Here is a 23840-nt window from a genome sequence, read left to right as displayed (position 1 = left end):
TTAGCTATTAATGTGCTGTTTATATGATAATTATTATATTATGATAAAATACGATACCACGATAAAAATGTTCCAGTCAAGTTTTTTTTGCCTCCGATCCTGGGGGATCTGCTGATAGTCTCGATCCAGTACTTGTGTTTTCCTTAATAATACAGGTGAATAGCTCTGCGTTCAATTTACAAAGATGCAACCAAGCTGTTCCTTAATGTTTTTATACTTAATATATTCATATTAATATAGCATATTATATACATATATTTACTAAATAACGTAATAACTTAATAAATGAAAAGAGTGTCCTGCAGTGTTTGTTGCTTCAGTGCCGCCTTTACCTGAGTTTCCTAAATGAACGAATGAATGAGTGTTTATTTTGCACATCTTTACGCGTTTTACACGGATTACATTACATTTCTTACTTTCTTAATCCTAACTCATTTGCTTTTTGTTCGCGGGGGCTTTTGCTGCACTGTGGCATGGTCAGTGTGCGGCTCTCTGCTGCTCTCTGTCTCGTCTCAGCCCCACCTGCAGTGGAACACCACGGCAGGCGGGGCTAAGCTCCTGCACACACGCACAGCGACAGAGACACACAGCGAGAGTTGATGACAGAGCACTATGCACCAATGTTTCGCCAGTAAATCACCTGTACAGCTGCACTTGTCCCCGTCTTCTCCATGTTCGTCTTCCTGTGGCATTGAACGGATAACAAGTTTTTGTAGCCTATATGCTGCGCCATCAGGTCTGGACGAATTGCATCCTCTAATCTAATTTCAGAATTTTGGTATCGACTTGGTACCGAAGTATCGGTTCTTGTGACTTCTCTACTTTATACTACTGTGCACTATATAAACCTTTCTACTACAAACCTACAATTCCTGCTGCAGAGGTTGAGGTTGCTCAAGGGTGTTCAGGTGGAATGATACGGCCCGCCTCCCTATTTTCCCTGACTTTTCCCTGTCTCTACTTCCTTGAGTTTGAATTGCTACTTCTCACTCACTACAAATATCCCTTCTTGTCTCCTCTCTGCCTGATGAAGTTGTCAAGCGCACAAAATCTCTCCCCCTGTCCTAATAAAACCAGGTATTTTGGTTCGTTCAGAGTGTGTTGAATGAAGTATGCTGTTTGTTAGCTCTTTAAACTTGCAGTGTCTAAATACCTCACCAGCGCATGAGGAAACTCGAAGGTCCTGAGCTGCTGTTTGTGGGGTGTGGTGAAGATAAATCTGTCATGGGCTCAGATATGGAAACTCGGCTGTAAATCACTTTTGTCAGGTCACCAATACAGTAAAGGATGGTTAACCCCGCTTGTCTTGTTTCGTAAATGAATTCCTTTCTCTCGCCTGCTGTTGTTTTCGGTCCTCCAGGGTCTCATATATAGTTAAACTGTCTATTTTACGATTTTGTGGACCACCCCTGCTCTTATTGTAGGACAAGCTTCCCATACAAAGTTTTACTTTTAGGATGCAGACAGAAGGGTAACTGACATGAACTTGAACCCAGCAGGAGCATGCACTTTGTAACCTGTTACCTCAACTTGTTTGCCTTTTTCTTTGTTGTTTGTGGCCATGTGTTAGCTGAATGTCATTTAGGTTGCAATGCACTGAGGCGCTGACATTGCACATATTTTTAATTACACTTTGTTTTTTAATTAAATTTATGGAAGTACAGTTTATTGACAGCATGTCAAACCTTTCTGAATCAGACTTCACAATGAGACCAAGACATAAAATACAGATATTATAGGAGTTATAAATAAAATGGAGATAAATACAATAGAATACAACTAGAAAAGCCTCAACTTTCTGAAGAAAATGTGCTGACTGCTGAATTTTTTATTTTTTATATCTAAGCATCTGTTAGAGGGAGGCAAAGCCAGTAGGTGACTTCAGTTTGTTGTGCACAGCTCCTTGTGTGCATTGACTGATGCCATGTAATTTCAGTTATAACTATTATTATTACTATATTACATGTCACGACTGTGTATGATTATTTCAGTTTTTGGGAATGGCATATGTTTTGAATTACCAATAGGCTAGCTAGTACACGTTGCATACCTTTTATTCAGTTATCAAACTTTATTTAGGGATATTTCCACAGAGTAATGGATGCATGTATAGTGGAAATGAGTAGTTGGGTGCTGCAGAATGTATGTATATACTTGGCGGTTTACTGACTTCATTATTTACGTTTATGTTAGTCATGTCTAACTTGTTCTTAATTTTGTTTTTCTTGTGATATATGTAAGTTCATTCAGTGAAGTTGACGATGCACATTTACTGGCATCCAGGACTGAGATTTGTCACCATATTATGAACTTGGTGTATCATTAACATCTTGTGCTAGCAATTACCTGAATGCTAATAAATATTTAATGTGGTTCGTAATTTTATCTCCCGTCACCCGCTGTGCACGGGAAAACTGCCCCTGTTTGAAGTTCACTTTCTATTCTACAAATTGGTCTGGCCAAGTAATTGTAGAGAAAAAGAATGCGTCCGTATGTGTTGTAGAGTGAAACACTGTTATTTTCACTTTTCGCTTCTGCATCGTGTGAGTAAACATTAGACTACACGAGGGTCTGACAGTGATTGAGAGTGATAATAAACAAACTTAACTTTTTAAAGTATATTTCAGTTTATTGGGTTTCTAGTTGAATAATAAATGGCCACAAGACACCTGACTTGACTGTTTTTATTTTATTTTAATGCACTTGAGTAGTCTGCCAGAAATAATCCTCTGATAGAAATGAACTACCAACCTGTTAATGAAGGCAGATGTTTACCAATGTAATGTTTATAGGTTATTTGATTTTATTTTGATATTATTAGATGAGGTAAGATATTGATACAGGATAGATAGATATGAAAGTGATTGGCACTAATACAACTAGTCAGAGCCACTATATGATTGGGTTTCGGGACTTGGAAAATTACAGGAATGCCTGTAATGTGCTTACTTCATCAGGTCATTTGTGAAAAGAGCTGGGCAATCTGGATTGTATCATCATTTCCTCTTGACCCCTCTCAGTGTGGTTCACGATTGTCCTCTACTCTCATTCACGTTCTCTCTCCCTCTCAAAGCACGTCTTTCTCCCGCCCTCATCTCTGTCTCCCCCAGCGTACAAGTTTCCCTTCCTTTACTCATGTTTCTCCTGTCTCTGTTTCCTCCCCCATTAAAATGCAGGAACCCATCCACTGCTTTCTACCAGGCTTTCCGGCCTAGCAGATTACGAGGGTCAAAGCCTGTCAACGATAGGTATGAGCTCGGGTGTGTTAACATGTATGTGTGTGGCCTGGCTTGGCTGCCTAAAGCCGACCCTGCACCCCTTCAACCCTGCACACCTTGCAAGAAAGTGTCCATTTTGACTTGTTTAGCTACTTATGGAGTCTTGAAGTGTCACTTTTCTGTAAACATGTCAACAAGGTGAGACAATGTCATCAGTTTCCAGAGGAACCTAATTTGTTTTGGCCACCAACATTCAGCTTGCATTGTTTGCAAGTTAAACTTAGATGTTATTGAGTTTCCCACCTGACCTCAGCTGCATTAAGTCTTTAGACCCACAATATGCAAACGGAGGCAAAACAAAGAATAAGAGTCTCATTATATTTTAAATGCTGCATCATACACGTGTGTGCTGCTCCTAGGCTGAAATGCCCAAAGAAAAAAACTGAATGTACTCAAAAATTGTCACATGAAGATTGTAGGTATTGCCAAAAAATCCTGGCATGAGTAACTTCATTGTTGTTCAAAAACTTACATGAACGAATCGCTATTTCACCCTATTGGCAGACTTTCGCCCCTTTTCAAAGAAAAACTTCAGACCAACTACTAAATCAAAAGACTTGTCAAGCTTGACATTTCTGCGGCAAGTGTGTAATGCATGGAGAAAGCATGGCACTGTAGGAAGCGCCAGGGTGCATTTTGTGACACTCTCTGTGACACTTTGAGTATCTACGTTCTGCCAGTCACGAGGATCCGGTGCTCAGGTTTCTCTTTCCCTCACGATGTGTGCAGCACGGTGCCAGGGGGTTTCAGTACTGCAAATAGCGGATCACACTGAGATAACATGACAGAGGTTGTGTTATGACATAATATTCTCTAAAGTCTGTGTAGTACGCTCATTTGAGAAGCTGGTGATTACTGACTTGGATTCCTTGATGTAGGGAATTGTATTTTAATGTATTTTAAAATGAATTCCTATATTTTAATACCAGAAACAGAGCTTGAGCTGCACTAGTTACTAACCTGTCATGACTGTTGGTACTTTTTGTGTGAAATGCTATCAGCTGAATCAAATTAATCTAACATGGCAATGTTTCCCTTTATGCATCATGCAGTCCTCAGCACAGTCAGAAACCGCTCCTACAACGCAAGTAAAAGGAATAAGAAAATGTTTTTGCTGAAATTATTAATAGATAAATCAATTTATAGAAAATTTAACAATTATAAATTGCATTTTTCTATCTAAAATATTCACTGGTTCCAGCTTCTCCAGTGTGAGGATTTGCTTCTTTGTCTTTGTTCTTTGTTTTATATCACTTTAAATTGAATTACATTGGTTTTTGGACTGTTGGTTGGACAGAACAAGCAATTTAAAAATGCCTTTTCACTATTTATATGGTGTAAGCTAGAAGATCATGACAAAGGAATCAGTTTGTCACTTCCAGGTCATAAAAAGTTTTAAATGAGGGTCGCCCTAATAGCTCACCTGGTAGACCTTGCTACAGCGGCCCTGGGTTTGACTCCGACCTGTGGCCTTTTGCTGCGTGTCATCTTCTCTCTGTGTCTCTCCTTTACGGTCACTCTTCAGCTGTCACTATCAAATATAGTTTGAAAAGAGACAAAATTAGGACAAAACCAAAAATGATTTATACATTCAAGTGAATTCACATAGCATCTCCTCTCCCCCCTCCATACTTCTCTTATAGAAATACCATTTATGCAGTTACCCACTGTCAATTCCATTCATTTAATTTCTTTCTGTTGGTCTTTGTGAATTTCACATCCTTTTGCTATCAAATGGCTTGCACCAATATTTGTATTACATATTTGATTTCTTCAGTTTGCTTATGATACAAAACATACAGTGCGTAGTTGTGGAGCAAAGGATTTGCTTTATTAAACATATCCTAATCTCACAAAGGTTAGGCTGCATTATCAATGGAATTTTAATTATTCTAAAACATGTAAGTACCTGTAGAGTAAAGCCAGTATTATAGAAAAATTAATATCAGTTGCTTTTGTCATGGGAGTAAAAATGTTTGTGGTTCAAGTGGTTTGCATTAGTCATGACCATTTCCCATGTGCTCTCTCATGGAGACTGTTTGAGGTCTTGACTCTCTGCCATGGTTATTGAATTGGCTGCCAACAAACAGCGGCAAACAAACTTTGGAGTTAAGGTGGCAGCACGTTTTTCATTCAAGTCCAATCACATGTCAAGTTATGAAATCAAATGATAAGGCAACAATTCCCAGTATGGATCCAAGGACACAAAGGTTCTTGGGACATTGGCAAGAAAATTAGAGTAATTTTTACTTAATTAGCCAAATTTGAGCACAATGGGGCAGTGTGTGATGTATATTCTAGCTAGAAGATTCACTTGGCTAGATCTTCCCAATCCTCTGTCATAAACAAATAACTTTTTAACCTGGGGTTGTTCCTGGGACAAAATCTGTCTCTCTTAATTCAGAAGGAAAAAATCATTGACTTTTTAATAAATCAGTGCAGAGGTGTTGAATATGTGCGGGAATTGACTTTTTTTTCCCCTTTGAAATTGTATCTTTGTGGGATTTGATTCCCTGCACCACAAGAGACCAAGCGAGAGCTCTCTGTCTGTCTGTCTGTCTGTCGTGTGTGTGTGTGTGTGTGTGTGTGTGTGTGTGTGTGTGTGTGTGTGTGTGTGTCTGTGTGTGTTGTGTCTGTGTCTGTGTGTGTCTGTGTCTGTGTCTGTGTGTGTGTCTGTGTGTGTGTCTGTGTGTCTGTGTGTGTGTCTGTGTGTCTGGGATTGGCTCAGAGACTTTAAGACAGGCTCCAAGTTGCAGAAAGAGTGAGTTAGGGATTTTAGGGTGTGTGTGTGTGAGAATCTGATCGTTGTATCACAGTTGTGATCAAAGAGTTTAGTCATGTGCATTATTTAATTTTAATTAACCCAGATCACTGCATGATCAATGGTATGTGAATATCGTAGTTTATTACAGTCCCAGGATTTGTGACAGCTGTCGGTGGGTAAACAAAGACGATTAGTAAAACAGATCTAGCTGTGTCATGAATCCAGACTTTGTCAAAGTGCATAATGCACTGCAGTGAGCATGAGATGTTGCCAATGTCCTTATGGCCATTTTCTTCATCAAAGTGAGCGCTACCAGATGAGCGGCGGATGTTTAAGTAAAACAGTAGCAGTTGAGCAAGTGTGTAGCGTTGCGGCTGGGAAAAGATTCAACGCATCTGTTTGTTCTGCGTCCAGCTCATGTTTGCCTGTGGGCTATGTGACTAACAGTGGAGCTTTATTCAAAACTTTTCAACTAACCGCAGGTGAACCTGAGGGAGCTGCCTCATTTCACCTTCCTTTGTCTTGAGCCTGTTCTCCTGCAAGGTCGGACTTGTTGGAAGTGAAAGGGGGGCGGTTGCTTTAGGGCATAAAGGAGCATTCCTGAAAATGATTGCTTTGTGAAATATGTAAACCCTCAGCTGGGCAGCTCGCCCCTACATCACTTTTCATAAGCAGCTGTGGTGTTTTTCACAAGTTTCTACTACGTCGTGGGCATCAAAACATGTTTGCCTGTAGGCCTGCCCCCTAAATGTTGATCATTTGAGTCATCACTTGAGAAGACCCTGAGCTGACTTGCATTTCGTCTGTTGAATTAATACACTTCTGTTTTTGAGCAACAGCATGGCGGGATGTAAACTCTACTAACTGTAAGCATCACTGAAACTCATACCAATTAATTTTATGATTGCCAGATAAAAAAAATAGTTGAATCTTTGTATTGAACATAGTTATGAGTCGGGTACAGCCCTGCTTGTGCTTGTATCTTTACAATGACAAATGCAACTCTGTGGGCTCAATTATTTGACAAAAAGATTTAGAGCTTGTGGAATAATGGTCAGACTGAATTTCTAATCTTGTAGTTGTTGTCTTGTAGTTAGAAAAACACTTAAAATGTCAAAATAAAATTTGTGCACAACGGGTCAACAGTGAGGTTATACAAAGACTGAGAACAAAAATGCTTTTGTGAACATCTGGGTGCAGATTTGAAGCAGAAAGATAAAGTCTGTTTTAAAAAAAAAAAAAAGGAACATGTTCCAAATCTTGGCCCTGATTTTGGCTAAATGTGTGAGTAAGTCTACTCAGATGTTCCCGTGTTTTTCCTTTGTGTACCATCAGTGTTATTGAACAAGTATTGAGTATTCAGTCCGTAGATCAACAGAAAATTAAGCTGCAACTATTTTGATAATTAAATGTAATTGGAAAACATGCCAAAATTCTCTGGTTTCAGCTTCTACATTTTGTATGTTTTCTGTTTTCCTACATTTTTTCCTGATAGTTAACTAGATATCTTTGGGCTTTGGGTTGTCGGTCAGACATTTAAAGACGTCACCTTGGGGTTTGGGAATATGTGATGGGCGTTTCTCACCATTTTTGGACATTTATAGTCCGGATGATCAGTTAAAGGGATATTTGATTATTTGTACATACATTTTATATTGACATTCTCAATTTCTCTGTATAACAAAAAACAACTTCTACCTATTTCCCATACAGGAGTTTGTTTTTTTTCCCGCAGGGTGATATACAACCACAGGTTTTTTAATTATTTCTGAACATCATTTCATAAGCTCAGAAGCTAATCGACCGTTATTTGAACCCATACAGCTCTGCTTAAATCTCCTCTTGTTAACGGCTCGCCTTTCCTCTGCAACAAGAGAGAGATTAATTTATTTTAGCCAAACTAAATTACAAGTTACACTCTGCATTTGTAAACATTCCAGGAAAGCGATTTGTTGGTCTGCTGAATGGAATCATTGTGAGGCGGCCATTGGTCCCAAGTAAACCAGCAGCAGCCCTTTTACTGCCCTTAGTCCACAATGATCAACTTTATGATTACGGACAATAAAGAAAAGACAGATTTATATTGCGACTGGGCACACCTGATCAGTGGCCCCACGCTCTGCCAGTGAGAGTTATTTGATCCAGACCAGGTATGCGGCCACTGTTTATGACACAGAAACAAACATTTCATTATTGGGACGAGGCGGAGGAAAGTTGAACGTGGGAAAGCTGCAGTTTCACTTTTGATGTGCTGAGAGGAAAGAGCTGCGCCAGTGAACTCCTTTATTGGCTTAGTTGATCATTTTCAGCAATGTGCCGTTTTCGTTCTTTTATTTTTAGAAAATAATAACTGGATTATTCAACATCTGTTAATGGATTTTCGCCAAACACTCCCTTCTTGGCATTGACTTAATTGGAATCACCTTCCCTCCGTACAAATGAAAAACACACACAGAAGAACATTTTGTAATTGCTAACAGGCTGTGGGGCCTATCCTCAGAGGACTTGGCCCAATCCAATTCCAAGGTCTTTCTTAGAAGCACACACAGTAAGTACATAATTTTGAACGGATTACGGTTGTACAGGAGGTTCCCCCCTTGAGCGTAATCACTAACTGCAGAGCCTTGATGGACACGACATGACTTGACATTGTGCAGAGCTCGGATCTTAAACCTAACGAGCCCCTTTTAGACGCAGGGAGGAATTGATGAATAGAGATCATAACCATCAGAGATTTTTACCGCTTACGTAACAGACCTCATGGCTCAAAGACGGCACTGTATGAGAGAAACATTTTCATCCTGTCAGCTTTATCTTTGGAAACTAAACTGACATTTGACCTTTATTTATCCAGGAAAAGGTTGCTGAACACACATGGCTCTTTTTCAGCATCGTCTTGCTTCACACTAAGTCACTTAAATGTGTTCACACCCGGGAGATACCTAATATAACCATAGGAGTCTACTGTTCGCCGTTAAACATCCACTCTGGAGCAGCAGACGCTGCACTAATAGGCACCCAAATAGTTAAGCGGGTGACGCATTTCACCTCTACCTCAGTTTCAAACAGTTGACCTTCTGGCCACAAGCCCCTTTTCTAATCTTTAAGATAACTGTGTCTCCGCTGTTTAATGTCAAGTCATGATTGAAGCTTAAGCTTTGCGAAAGTCATACAGAAGCCAGAGTAAAAGACAATGGCTGAGACACCTATGTGTATTTGCATCATAATGCTTAATGACATTAGTCTGACCCAAACCCTGCACTACACAGAGGAAGCCCAAATGAGGCTAAGTCCTTGATCCCGTGATAAATGCTCTGCTGAATACAGAGCCTCGTTAACAGCGAGGTGCCAGGATTTTCCCATTAAAGCTTCGGGAGTAACACTATTACTTTTCACACATTCCAGTGGGGTCTCAGTCCACATTGAGAGTGGTACAGGCCCAAATCACTGAAAGGAAAAAAAAAGAAGTGAAACGTGATATTGAGGCATGTTACATGCTAAAGATCTGGTTTTAGTTAAACACTGTTTTGGCTGTGATTATATAAAGCTAGGGTACCCCTGCTCTGGATGCCCCACTGTGTGCATATGGAGTTTGATGGTCACATTACACTAGCTCTTTATCATTTCTTCAGGAGCTGTGGGGGTGGCTCGGCAGTCATTAACAAACCTCCCTGCCGGCAGTTATTTTAGCCTCTAAAATAACGAGGCCTTCCATAACCTGTTTAAATGAACAGTGATGAGCTGCTGTCTCAAGAAATCTGATCTTATCGCTGCCTGTATTAAGCCCTGTGGGCCATGATTCCTTCTCATGCTCCCTGTCGTCCGGTTCATCCACCAAGCTGTCTGCTAGAAGTGTCCATGTCTGCAGGGAGGACAGGCTGGTTTGGCTTTCACTATGTCCCATTGGGACATATGCAGCCTGGGATGTTTGTGCACAAGTCTGGCGTTTATGTAACAGGCGAGGGTGCGAGTGGGACAGTTCCGTCGGCCTGTTTACGAGGAAGCTCGGTGGCAGCAGACACACCTACTCATGACTCTGATTTAGTGCTGGAAAAATAAAACTAACATCTCCAGACAAGAGTTCCCTGAGGTCTGTCTTATTTTGTTTAGTCTACATTGTGTGAATATGGACCACCCTTTATGTAGACAACACGTCCCAACAATACAGCATCCGAAAAATCCACCATGTTCAGAGGCACATATTAACATACTTCCAGCATCCTGCAATTGTCACCATTGTTTGAAGCCTTACAGTGCAACAAGGAGAGAAGCAGTAAGTCAAGATTCTTTGTTTTGGGACTGTTTTAGTTCAATATGCAAATTTAAGTTACACTAAACACCGCTTGTAACTACTCAGGTTTCAGGTTATTTGGATCACAACAAGCGTGTCGATAGCATGTAGGTTTTAGTTTCCACATGTCTCGCTATGCAAATTATCGTTTTACTCACCCCCTAGACAAAAGCAACAAAATAATCTTGACAGAATTAGACTAGTCACGGTGTGACGATGTACACTGACAGAAATACTCTCACCACAAGGTCTGTTTTGATCGTGTCACACAATCTTTCTCAGTTTGCGCAGAGTTATTCAAATTTTCTTTATTCTAAACACTTTAAGGACTTGTCTGTGTTTCTTTTAGCTTCTGGACTATTTGTGAGATAAAACAACTTATTGAATCGGTTTCTTCGGGTTCTGTTCATGTCCACTAAAAATGTCTGAATGTGGAGGTTTCTGGAGAGAACTTGGTGTGAGAGCTGCAGTAATCTAATTTAACTAACTAGTTAGGTAAACATGCAGGGCTCTGTGGTCCCCTTAATGAACTCCGTTTTGCAAAAATACTGGTCTCTTTATTTTCAGTCTTACTGATCATTAGTTTGATTGCAGGGCCATACACTTGTTTCGAGTAAGTCAAACTGAGAAGCCACTTTCAGTTCTCTGAACCTTCTACGAAACATGTTACATTTCCATTCTCATTTATAGCATTTGACTTTCTCTACACAGTTAGGTAGGCACGGTATTGAAAGTTTCACTTGCTAGATCCCTGTAGTATGTGCAGAAGTACACAACGATCACAAGATATGACGACAGCTATCCTGTGACCATTGAATGATGGTTTCTCATTAACAGAAATAAGTACGTCATATTTTGAAACAACATACGCATTTTTTGAACCAGCTTGTCAAATAGAAGCTTCTAGTTAATTTCTGCCATGACAATGACTTCATTGTGATCATTTAGACATGACTAAACTCCTCATGCTTGAAGCTGCTGTATGCATTTTCACTGAAGTTTTGTCCCAGCTAATCGGAGCCTCTGCTGACCTCATCTGGCGAAGCAGCTGAACTGCGAACAGGCGACTTGAGCTGAACTAAAGCAGGGCTGAATGCATCTGAAAGAGAACCACAGTGAGTCGTCAGTGAGTGCACTCCTCTGTTGTTACAGCCCCCACCCTCCAGCTATAGTTTTGAAATAAACTTGCAAATGGTGAAAGGGGGGCGGGAGGGGGCTGGGGTCTAATTGATTCAGCTGCCTCCCCCCACAGGGAGTGTTTGTATGCTTTGCGACGGGGACGTGTGCCGGTGCATCTGTGCCCTTAATGGAGAGCACATTGAATTTTTGACGCTATGAAACATCATGTGATAAACCCAGAGAGACGGAGGAGACCACACTTTGCTCATGCACGTGACTCAAGGGATACAGAGCCATGGATAAAGTCAGTGATATTTACATTTAAGGCACTGAGTTTACATCTTTCTACAGAGCTGTGTGGGCAGGGCGGCGAGATGTCTATCAGCACGACCTGGCAAACTTTAGCCAGTACCAAACCAAAAACTTGTGGTTACAGGACTGTTTTGATAACTGGTCCTCAGTAAGGAACTTGACTGTGTTGTCACAGCATGATGGTGGCTCTTAACACAGATGTCTCAGTTTAGAGGCGCTGGCCTCGGGGCCGGAGGTGTCCAGAGTTGGAATGTGCTGCCTTGTGGTCCTGGAGACTTTGTTGGTGGGGGGGGTGACGAGTGCATGTGTGCGCTGCTGCAGTCTGCAGGGAAGGCCCATGTTGAGGTTAACACAGCAAGTGGTCCTTACATAAACCACCACATGTCTTCCTCCTTGAATAAAATGTACAGTTTGCTTTGTTTTCCTTGGACACCAATTGGCACCAAATTTTTGTTTTGTTTTGTTTTGTTTTGTTGTCGTTTCCCCTAACATTTCTTGTAACTTCTGCGGGCCAGTCATTTGACACGCTAATTTGATCCAACCTGCATGTCTCTTTCCAGCCTAAATTCGTGGACATTCTTTTCTCTTTCTGTCCCAGATGTGTAAATGATGAGTTCAAAGGGAGGAATGTATTCTCTTTATCAGCCTTTAGATCACACGGCCGAGTGAGTTGCCCGTTTTGGAATGCGACTCATTTATCTGCTGTCATCACATCCGTGTGGATCTGTCGTGCCATACATCACCTCTGAACTACATTCAAATGAGTAGAAAAATACGCTGCCATTTTAAATCACAGTAATCCTTTTGCCTCACGTGTTTTTCTTCTTTTTTCTTTGCATTGCCCCAGGAAAGAGGAGAATAGAGGAAGACTGTGGAAATGTGGAATGCTACATTACAAATGTGATTACTTACGAAGCACATGCAGTTCAGCAAGTGTGACTTTCTGTGCGTTTCACTGCACTGATATGCGTCTAATATCAACGTGACAAATAAAATGGTATAATATTCTCATTTGCCTTTGAGCTTCTATCACTGATATACAGCTCATGCTTGTTTGTGGTGGCACAGATTTTTAATCATCAAAAGAATTTTAAATTACACTGATAATCCCATTAAAATGGCACTGGGTGGCCAACATGTGGAGACTCCTCTCGTGCATGAGAACTACTGTGAAGATGAAGTTTGAGACAACTTTAATAGCTAATCTGGTTACAAAAAAATGCCAACTCAACAGTGTGTCATTTTCTACTGAAACTCAAGGGAACAGGAGCAAGCAGACAGACCTCTGTGTCAGTACATGCAAAACACTGTCTCCTTTTTAATTAACGTTTAGCCTTTTGAATAAATCCTCCTGAGTGTATAATTTTTGGGCAGACAGTGGCAGTGAATAATGTAATCTGTAGAAGCGTCCCCCTAGCAGTAAGTGAAGTGGGGAGAGGAGGGAGGAGGGAGGAGGCTGGACTCCGCCCCCCTTGTTTTCGCACCATGTGACCCAGCAGCGTGGTTTTTAAAGACACACTGGAGCTCCGACTCAAACAAGACGAATCTGTGTTGTGACACTCACTGTGGAGTTGTACAGCAGTAACACTTTGGAGAAACTTAACTTTAAAGAAACGCCAACATGCGCTGCAAAATGAGCTACAGCCTGCCCTGCTCGCCGGGAACCTCACCGACATACTCTGGACGTTTGATGTCCTACAGAGCCAGATGCGGCAGGTAATTGACTTTTAGCCTATAAGCGGTGTTTTATTGTCGGATTGGTTCACTTTAGTATGATGCTTGTTACAATCGTTGGGTGTATTGTCCTTCTTATGCTCTGCGTATTTCTTCAGGATCCATAATTTAGATTTAACTGCCTCCTACATGCTCATTATACATGCATTATTATTCTTTAAAGTTCCATCTGAAACTTGGTGTCATGCTCCCACAGTACCAAACTCTTGTGCTTCTTTATATGAAACCTTTAACTCTCACTCATGTGCAGCTGAGTGTTTGATCTCATGTAATTGAATGTGCTCTCGCTATGTTCCCCCAGCATTTAGTGACTATTTCGCCATCCACTGTAAGGCATGCAGACCACTGTCTTCTGTCTGGTTGTGGTCTTTTCCCTTAAGTGTGGCATCTGTTTGTGTTTTGGAGTACGTGTCCCCCACCCCCGGGTTGACCACAGTGCGCTGTATAGGCCTACGTGCTCTCCAACACGCAGGGACATACATGCTGGATGGAGTTGTGGAGCTCCATATGTGAGGTGGATGGTCACAGTGCGGTGATGACAAATGCTTGATGTTTTTTGTTTTTAAATCTACAGTAAATTGAACTGTAGTTTCTGGAGTGTTTTACCCTTTCAGAATAAGTTTTACAGCGTTATTTATAAGGGGGAAAAGCCTCAAACGCTTGACTCTATTTCACATAAATTATACTCTGCCAACTTTGCTGTAATCTTTAATCACTGTAACGTTTGTGTATTTAAGGTGGGCCGATTCAGGAAGATCAATTCCTCCTGTTTTTGAGCACTTAAACCCGGTGTTTATCTCTTTAACACGTGTTTTTTTTTCTTCTCTGTAGACTTGTATCAAAAATGGGATTTAACTCCTTCTAAGCATGATCACTTGTTCTCTCTGCACATTTTGTTCCCTCCTCATGTCTCAGACTCATGCCAGAGCACCGTCTAGCGGCATGAAAACGCTTCGGTTTGTGTGTGTGTGTGTGTTTTCGCATCCACATCCGAGCAGGGCGGTGATTGTGCAAGACATCGTTATCTGTTGAGACGGATAAAAGAAAGAAAATCCTGTGGGTTTTTTTTCTTTCCCAAAACTTGGCATCGTTTGGTTGTACGAGGATCTCGTGTGTGGCTTTTGTAAGTTGATCGTCTTTTTATGCGTAAAGTGGGAAACGTGTTTTCCCTTTCTTTCCTTGGAGGGGGGGAGGGTGGTGGAAAACAAATTGTTGCGCTGCTTTTAGATGATTTTAACATACATGTTGACAAAGTGGGTCGGAATGGAAGCGGTATGCATGCCTCACATACCGCCGGGACGCGATAAAACGGGTTTAAATTGGTGTTTTTACAGAGAAAAGAGAGAAAAGAGAACAATGAGATTTCCCTGATAATGTAAACTGATGGCTGACTGCGACTGCAGCCGCACCCGGAGCTCAACTCCTGCAGGAGTGGAGCCACACTCCCTGTCTGTAATCTGTTTTCATTACAGTGGAGTCATGCATGCACAAACGCTGATAGCACTGGCTGAAATGTTGGTATTTTAAACAGTTTCCGGGAGCATTGTTATCGAGGCTCCTGCTGCTGACTTACTGTGGACATATTTGAGCATAATACGTTGGATAAACAACGGTTCTTTGTGCTTTTTACATTATTAAAATACCCATACATAAAAAAAAAAATCCCTTTAGACTAGTACAATGCGATCTTGTTGTTATTCATCCTTTGTGTGTTTGTGTGTGTGAGAGAGAGATCATGCCCTGATTCATGCACCACACCGTCTATACTGTCTCCTATCACCAGTTCGACACCTGGTCTCACTGATGAAAGACATCATGTGAGGCGCTTCAGTTGCTGCTGTCTTAATGGAAATTTACACGTTGGCAAGCCCACAAAGGTCCCTTCAAAGTATAACAATATCAGTGTTATGATTTTGGTTTTGTGCCCATCCACTGTTATTAGTTTATGGTGGCAGCGATGAAGGCCAGAGCCACCTCAGTATATTGCCATTAGACTTTTAAGTTATCCCTAATGTAGGATTGTGTGGGTTAATGCAGACATGTCTGTACAGTAGGTGTGGGCTGTAAGGTCCAGGTTGTGAAGCAGTATTGAAAGTGAACTATTTTCCACTTGGAGCCATTTATTTATTTTTCAGGCCAAAAGCTGTTGACTGGCCACACAGTGCGGCCTGTTGCATTGCTGTGGCTTGAGACAGCTTAACATCTCACCCTCTTCACTCTCATGCTTTTTCATGTAAATCTCTTATATGGCGATTAGCGTATTCTGACCTGTAGGTGAACAGTAGGTGTATACGATCCCTCTTTGCCTTTTAATAACTGTGAACAGTGGCTCTCTGTAGGTTTTGAAAGTGTTTATCTGTGACACTTTGTGTCAAGTGCGCTAAAAATAGTACCTGGTTTTTATTTTTGGTTTGTGTGTTTTGGATTCCATCTCAAATCAGTTCATCTTATTCTCTGGAAATGGATTTAACTGTTGGAATTTGTTTTCCTCCTGAAATACCAGTGAGATCCCACAAGACTCAACACGCCGGGGACCAGATTTGGCAGTTTAGCGCATAAGAGCTGATATCAATCTGAGACGTGGTAGACATGAGATCACGTGGTTAACTCTCGCCCTTTTTCTTCCACAGTGCATCTGGTGCCAGCGTTGTTGCCATCGATAACAAGATTGAGCAGGCAATGGTGAGTTTTCTACACATTTTCCAAGCTAGAATGAATGTTGTCAGGCGACCTTCTTTGCAAAGCCTGATAAACGTTCAGAATGAGTTGTCCCACTGCCGAGGCTAAGTGACACAACTGTCTCAGAGATAACAAATACAAAACCCACATTTAACATAATAATCCATGATAAATGCACCTTTTTATTCACTTCATTGAAGCTACTGCATTTCCTATTCTAAAGAACAACCTGTAGGAAAAAATGCACTGTGAAATCTAATATTCAGTATCTCAGAATTGCCCATAAAGTTTGATTGACAGGTGACCTCTGGGTAACACAGTTAAAATATATATCACACTTTAAACTGAGGTGACTTTTGCCTTGTTTTAGGATGGAATTTGCTTTAAAAATATGCAAATTTTTTCTCAAGTGTCATTTGTGTGCCAAATTTAGTTTCCCTTTTCCTGTCTTTCAGGACTTGGTGAAGAGCCACCTGATGTATGCTGTTCGCGAGGAGGTGGAGGTGTTGAAAGAGCACATCAAGGAGCTGTACGAGAGGAACTCCGTGTTGGAGCGAGAGAATGCCGTACTGAAGTCGCTGGCCAACACGGATCAGCTCGGCCAGCTGTCCAGTCAGCTCACCCAGGGCAGCAGCACTTCGCCGCCGCTGCAGCAGCAGCAGCAACACCCGCTCGTAACAAACAACAACAACACCCCCTTGGTGCACCACGAGGGCAGTCAAAGCGTCCCCCATCAGCCCAACATAACCTCGGCGTGATCCCCCTTCCCCCAGTACACATGCTCAAACACACACCACCCACGGACAGGAGTCGAAGATCCTGTTAGTAAAGACAACAACTGCTACCGTCCCCTTAGCTCCATAAAGCAAAAGGCTCGGCTCTGCGTTCAATATGCTCCATTTGAGGAAAAATCAACAGCGACATCTTTGTTTGCCACCAAGAGCCATGCTTTAGTGTGTGCACGTTGCCGTCACCGGGCCTTCACATTAAGACATTTACCACCCCTTAAAGTCTTATTCTGTCCCTGTGTTTGGCTGCAAGAAAGCTGAAAAAGAAGGTGGGGCAGGTGAGCTAGTGCACACCATAAAACTGCATGCTTTTCTCGTGCAGAGAGAGAGAGGTGGGAGGGGGGTGGGGGGGTCAACAAGTGGTGGAAGAGGACGGTGCAATCCTTCGAGGGGCCCGATGAGGGTCCTGTAACATCCAGCAGGGACTGTCCTCTCTGTATCCCCACCCCACATCACTCTCTGGTCCGGACGAGGCCAGAGAACTGAGGTGGGCGGGGGGAGCGGGGGAGAAGATTCATCCTCCCTGAGTGGAGGAGGACGCCAGCGGGCGCCTCGGCTTGAGTGGAGTGAGTTGAGAGCCTCGGCTTGTTATATGCTGCAACAAAAGCTTGTGTTGTTTTCTCAGAGCCACCGTACTTTGACATGAATCATAATACTTTTTCATTAGTTCAGTTTTAGTATTTGCATTATTTATTTCAGGGCTGCTATTTTCATAATGTAAATGAACAATGTCATGGAGATACTTATTAAAAACAAAAAAGAAACATTTCTCTTTGGTCTTTTGGTATTTTAGAATCTGTCAGGTATTAAATTTGGTAGTCTCTTGCAACAAGTAGATCTCAGTAAGTAGGCAATAAGTTCCATAATAGAAATTTTTCTCTTCATGAAATAGTGCTAACACTAAAGCCGAGCTTACATTAGGTGAAATCCAGGTTGAATGTATATTTTGTAAAGTGTAAAGTATTAAGAGCAAGGAGGGTTTGTACAGGAGAACACCTGTTGTTAAGATGTGATGGGATGTTTTGATAAAGAAAACTATTAATTTACTTTTTTTCTTTCTTTTTTTTTTTTTAAGACTTTCTTTGTCAAAGCAGAAAAACAGAAATTAATTTGGGGGTTTGGTTGGGGTATGAAAAGCTGTGAAAATTGTTCGACCTACTTTATAACCAAAGACGCAAAGCTGTGTAAGTCTTTTTTTTTTTTTTTTTTTTCTCTTTTCTTTCCATTTTTAAATGCACACTCAATTTTTTTTTTTTCTACTCTCTCCTTTCCTATATTTTTTTTTTGTCGCTGTTTTGCATGTTCTGCATGATCTATAATCAAACCACTTTCTTACCTCATGTTTTTATCCAGCACTCTTTATTTCTCTGTCAGTCTGTGAATGATTGTGAAAGGATTAACGAAAGAGAAAGGGAACAATGGGCATAGAGGGTGAAGTAAGTAGTTCGAGGGGGAAAGAATAATAAATAATAATAAAAAGAAGAATGGAAAGGTGTTCGTGTCGGACGGAGGGGAAAGGGCCTTGTGCACAAAACGGTCAGAAAAGGAGCCATCTTTTTTTTGTTTTCATGTAAATGCTGTGTTTGAGTTTCATATGCAGAGAAAAGGTTTTGTTACATTGCAGATTTTAATGTATTTAATGAATGCAGCATCTAGATTTCGATTGTAGTGTACCAACACTTCGCTTACAAAGCAACAAAAATAACAACTAGGCAACAATATCCACACAAAAAAAAGAAGCAAAACGATAGAAGCTATTAAACATTTCACACCTAGAAGCTGGAACCCAGTCGATTTGTGTGTGAGCATATTATGGGATGTCCTGTCTGTGTCACGTCCTTTGTGCCTCCTGTGCCGTCGTCTGCTTTCGCCAGGCGATCCGGTTTCTTTCTCTGTGGCTTAGAACCAAACCAAAATGCTTGGTAATTGTACAATCAGTCATCTTTCTACAAGATGGACTCTTTTGATTTCCTTTCTTTTTTCTTTTTGCAAATGGGCTTATTTCTTTTCTCTTTAGAGTATTTTTTTTCCTGTTTTTCTTTCATTTGAAGGAGATGCCGTGTACATGCCAAGTGTACTGTATGAAAGTGATCACTGAGCCTTGGAGAAAATATCTTAACAATGCCCTTGTAATGTGCTGTTCAGACAATTTTAGTTTTGAGTCAAAAATAAATTACTGTTTTATTAAGAGAATGTCTTCATGTTGCTTTTTTTTTATTCCCCCATCCCCCCTTTTGTGACCACGAAAACCACTCATAACATTTTCTTATTACATTTAATAAAACGATGAAATGAGGTATGCAAAACACTCACAGATGATTATTAACATGAACATATTTCCCCAGTAAGTCATGACAGTGAGGCATGCACAACACCAGGACCCTGAAGCTGAAGCAGCTGATTGTAATTCAGCCATTTTCTTTTCTGACTGCGACATATTGAAATTTCTTATGTGAAAGAGCGCCAATCACTCATTCTCATGCAAGTCCTTCTGTTAAAGGCAGGGTTAGAACTGAAATGGCTCGTGCCCTCACAATAAAGCTCAGGGTTTCCTTGTGTGTGCATTCCAGAGTAGATTTGATCCATTGGCGGGCGTTCAGCTCTCCACTGTCAAAAGTATACATCGTCTGTTAGAGAACGAAATACTTTTATGTGGCTGAACCTTTTGAGGAATTGAGAGATAGTGGTGGGAAACTCTCCAGGAAACGGGAAACTGGGATTTACTGGAGAACATCTGACCCAAATAAAGAGAAACAGTTCAGTGCTAATCATGTCCCATCTTCAGTCTTAGATTTTGGATTTTAGATGATTAAGGTATAACATTTCACCAGAGTAAAATAAGTTTATTTATGTATTTTAAATAATTTAGCAAAATAAGTATTTGCAGCCCAATCATAAAGAAAAGATAGTAGAAAGATAGAAAAGATGACACAAGAACAGTAAAGGAGAAAAAAAAATTAAGATAAAAATTGATATATAAGATAAATAAAAACAAAATATCAAAGGCAGTTTAAGCTCTAAAGGTAATTTAAATGTGTGCATACCCCTTTGTCTTTCTATAAAGTAGAGAATAAAATCTTTCAGGAAAATGCTTAAATTTCTTAATTTTTAAAAGAAAAACTGCATTTGTGAATTTAAAAAATCCCATTAAATTAAAATACTTGCAACAAAATTGGTAAATAAATTTGGTGTTTTTAACATTCAAAAGTTTGTGTGACATATTTAACAGAAAACTTTAAATTGTGTCTATAAAGTTCAAAACAGCAACACGAATCTGACCAAAAAAATCACAATATTTTATTATTCTATATATTATTTTTCCAGATTAATGGCTTTATTAGTAATTAGGCATCCAGCTAACTCTGACCTACAATGTCTCAATCAGAATCATCTCTAAAACGGATCATATCCTCTTACCACAGTTCCTTGGAACAGCGGGAGACACGACGCTCTGATCTGCAATCTGATCTGTTGGTTTGGAAGGAATTTATTTTTCCTACGGGAAAGTAAACAATCCCTGTGTGTTCGCTTGAAGGATACATAAAACAAAACAATCAAGCTTTTTAAGAAAGGAGGAAGTCAAGGCGACACTGCACAGAGGCATGTGTGAACGCTTCACGGCATCCTTCGTCACTTTTTGCCTCCCTGCCAATTCAGACATAAATTATCCCCTAGTAGTTGTTCGGAAAGGTGGTAATTTTCGAAGCAACTCTGGCATGTAACTTGTCCTCCTTCACCCCAGAAGCTGACGTCCACTGACAGCTGACGTCAATTTCACAACTGAAATATCTCATTCAAAATATTGTTTTAATTGTCAGTGTTTACTTTCTAAACCGTGGAATAATGAGTAACAGTAAGCCAAAGTAAGCCTGTCTCTCTGTTTCTTCTTTTCATAGATGGATTAAATCTGTGCTTGAGCTCTTAAACTGTTCCTAAATTCAAGCTTAAATAAGTCCAACCACTTTAGCTCTAAACTGGGGTTATGGAACAGCTTCTTTATAATAAGTCAAACTATTCTGAGCACGTCTCTGCTGTTGGGTGTCCCCGTCAGAGCTCGTCTTTCTTCCTTCACTGTGTAATGTTTCTCTTTCCAGGTACTGACTCAGAGTTGTGTTTGGCAAAGACACGTCTGTCACGCCCTAAATCAGACTGTGGATGTCATACTTGCTTTTCTAACGCAGAGAAAATACGCGCTCTATAATAACTCCTCAATGTAAGCAGTGAAAGGAGGTTGGCCTTCGTGGTCAGGTACATCACAGGTGTTCTGCTCGCATTAAGTCGTTCTAAGTGGGTCCTTCAGTGTCTCTTTGTGCAGGTCTGCAGGGGCAAAGATATAGGCAGGTAAAACTATGGCTTCATGTGATAATCATAAGGAATAAAAGCAAGTGGAAAAAGGTTGTAGCTTTAAGAAAAAGCCTCAAATTTGTTACCACTGACCACAAGAAAATTGAACTATATAGATGCCCTCTATCATTCCAACTTTTTCCTCTTTGAATTATTGGCCTGTCGATACAAATGACACACAGTTTCGACTGGGAGGGGAGCACATGCCAAAAAATTAGTTTTCAAGAGAAATACACATCAGCAACTATCCAGCTAACTGAGTCACAATTCTGACACCTTCTTGCAAGCAAAGCTGGACTTACTAACCCTTTAACATCTGTTTTCTTTCACCTGCAAGCCTCTGGATCCATTTTGTACTCCTCACCAATAATACAAAAATGGGTATAAAATGTGACTGCACTTTGCAGAAGAAAACACCAGCTGTCATGGTATGCCGATTTTCTGTGTTTACAGGTGCCAACATGTGATTCCAATTTCCCTTTTAGAGTTTTACAAAGTTACATGTAATTTGATCAACTATCACTTAGGTCCAAACAATGGTGGACAGGCCCTTCTGGCTCATTTTTACCCCGGTATCTGGGTTGACTTCTGGATGGCCTTGTTTGATCTAATTTTTGTTTTATCATCTAAAAAAAATCTTGTTAGAAAGTTTTTTTTCCCCTCTCCATTGAAGGTTACTCTCTGTACCAGGGAATGATGGTACACTGTGTTGTGTAACATGAACAAAAGAGACTTCAGAAAAACTGTGACAACAGTTGATAGATTTGGTATGACCTGAATTTAGCATATTCTAGACCACATGTTTTTCTCTGTGTCGTTATGCTGCTTGCTACATGTCTGCTTAACCTTCTGAACGCAGTTTGGACTTTCTTGGTGCATGGCAATAAAAAGCACATCATCACATTTCTGACTCCTCCATGAAGGAATAACATTAAAGAGCAAACTACAAAGACTCAAACTGGCACATTGTTGCGAACACACACACAAAAAAACTGGATCAACCAGCCTTTGCGTCACTGTGACAACTCTTCCTATTCACTTACTTCCCACTCAACATGTGTGTTCATGCTGCAGCAGGTTACAGCTCTGAGTCACTGTGGCTTATCCAGAGTTGTGGTAAGATCGGGCTGTGTTTCCCACGTCACTGCGAGCAAACAGTTCAGAAAATTCAATATCATAACCGATGACTGAAAGCTAGAATTAACATTTCCTCCCCGTATAATTTGAATATCAACTTGTCCTGACATGTTCTGACTCGACACTATTATTTAATATGTGTCAGGAGTCAGTCATATGAGGACATTCACCAGGTTACATTGTGCATATTATGCAAGGGTGGAAAATAGCAAATCACATTTATTCATGCACTTCAATTTTGTGTACTTGTACTTGGCTATTTTCATTTTATGCAACTAAAATACTTGTGGGAAAAATTTTACTTTTTACTCAACTACATTTATTTACAGATACAGTTACTAGTTACAGTTTGAAATTTTACATACAAAATCTACAAATATAACCAAAAAGAAGTATCAATGGGCAAATCAGGACACCCTCCCTAAACAATCTAAATGCTATTTACATGTTAATGCATCAAGTGACAATAATCCAATAATAATATGATAAAATAACATTGAATTCTGATTAATTAGTACTTCTGTTTGAGTGTTCTTTTACTTGAGTATTACTACTTTTACTTAAACCTACTACACAGAGTTTGTAACTGGTTATGTAACAGTCTCAGTTTATTGCTGATGCCCCTTTATGACCTACTTAAACCAACAAGGGCATCAGCGAGACGACTGGATATTACTGTATAGTTATTTTTAATGCTTTTCCACCAGGTCGGATTTGGTCTAGTTCCCCTTGAAATCAATGAAACGTGGTGCAGACACTACCACTTTTGTCCAAAGGACCAAAATTCCTTGTTGCTGCTTTAAGTAAAAAATCTGAATACTTCTTCCAGCACTGGTATTATGAGATTGTAATGAGCAAAACCATAAGAATGTATTTATATAGTCTCATTACTAGTTGAACATTACAAGTTCAAATAAATTTGAATGTCTGCATTACTTTTATTGTATTTTATTTTATACTATTGTACTATTTTTTGGGCATAGAGATGGCCTGAATTAAAACAAAATTTTAATATTTCCTGTCAAAATGTACACCTACAGCTCTCAGGGGCCACTGTACTTACACATATATCAGAGAGTAATGAAATAAGATCAGCTTTTATTTGGAATGCTTGTGTAACTCTCTCGGCTCAGCATAACTGTTCCAAATAATCTCAAGTGTCACATAATGCCACACAACACAGAGGAAGGAAGTCTTACGTTATTGCAGTGGTGATTTGTGTACGTGTGTGTGTGCTACACAGGGACAATTACTCACCATTCGGTCATCCACAACCACGCCCTTGCAATTATTGTTGATCCCATGTACTGTTAGAGTGTAACACTACTGGCTCGCCCCTGGCATCAAGCCATAAAACTAATTCATGTAAACTTGAGCGTGTGGAATGGGCAGAT

General features: G+C 40.4%; 1 protein-coding gene across 1 annotated transcript in view; it reads left to right on the top strand.

Moving 5' to 3' along the window:
• tsc22d2 (TSC22 domain family 2) overlaps window positions 1–19158 on the top strand; it is a 34955-nt gene extending 15797 nt beyond the window's left edge. Inside the window, exons 2-3 of the mRNA XM_051375929.1 lie at window positions 16129–16180; window positions 16633–19158. Of these exons, the coding sequence (XP_051231889.1) occupies window positions 16129–16180; window positions 16633–16935 (355 nt within the window). The 3' untranslated portion in view covers window positions 16936–19158. The remainder of the gene's footprint in view (window positions 1–16128; window positions 16181–16632) is intronic.
• The last annotated feature ends 4682 nt before the right edge of the window (window positions 19159–23840 follow it).

Source organism: Dicentrarchus labrax, unplaced genomic scaffold (assembly GCF_905237075.1).
Source record: "Dicentrarchus labrax unplaced genomic scaffold, dlabrax2021, whole genome shotgun sequence".
NCBI lineage: Eukaryota > Metazoa > Chordata > Actinopteri > Moronidae > Dicentrarchus > Dicentrarchus labrax.
Note: the sequence above shows the minus strand (reverse complement) of the source record. Positions and strands in the feature narration are given on the sequence as shown.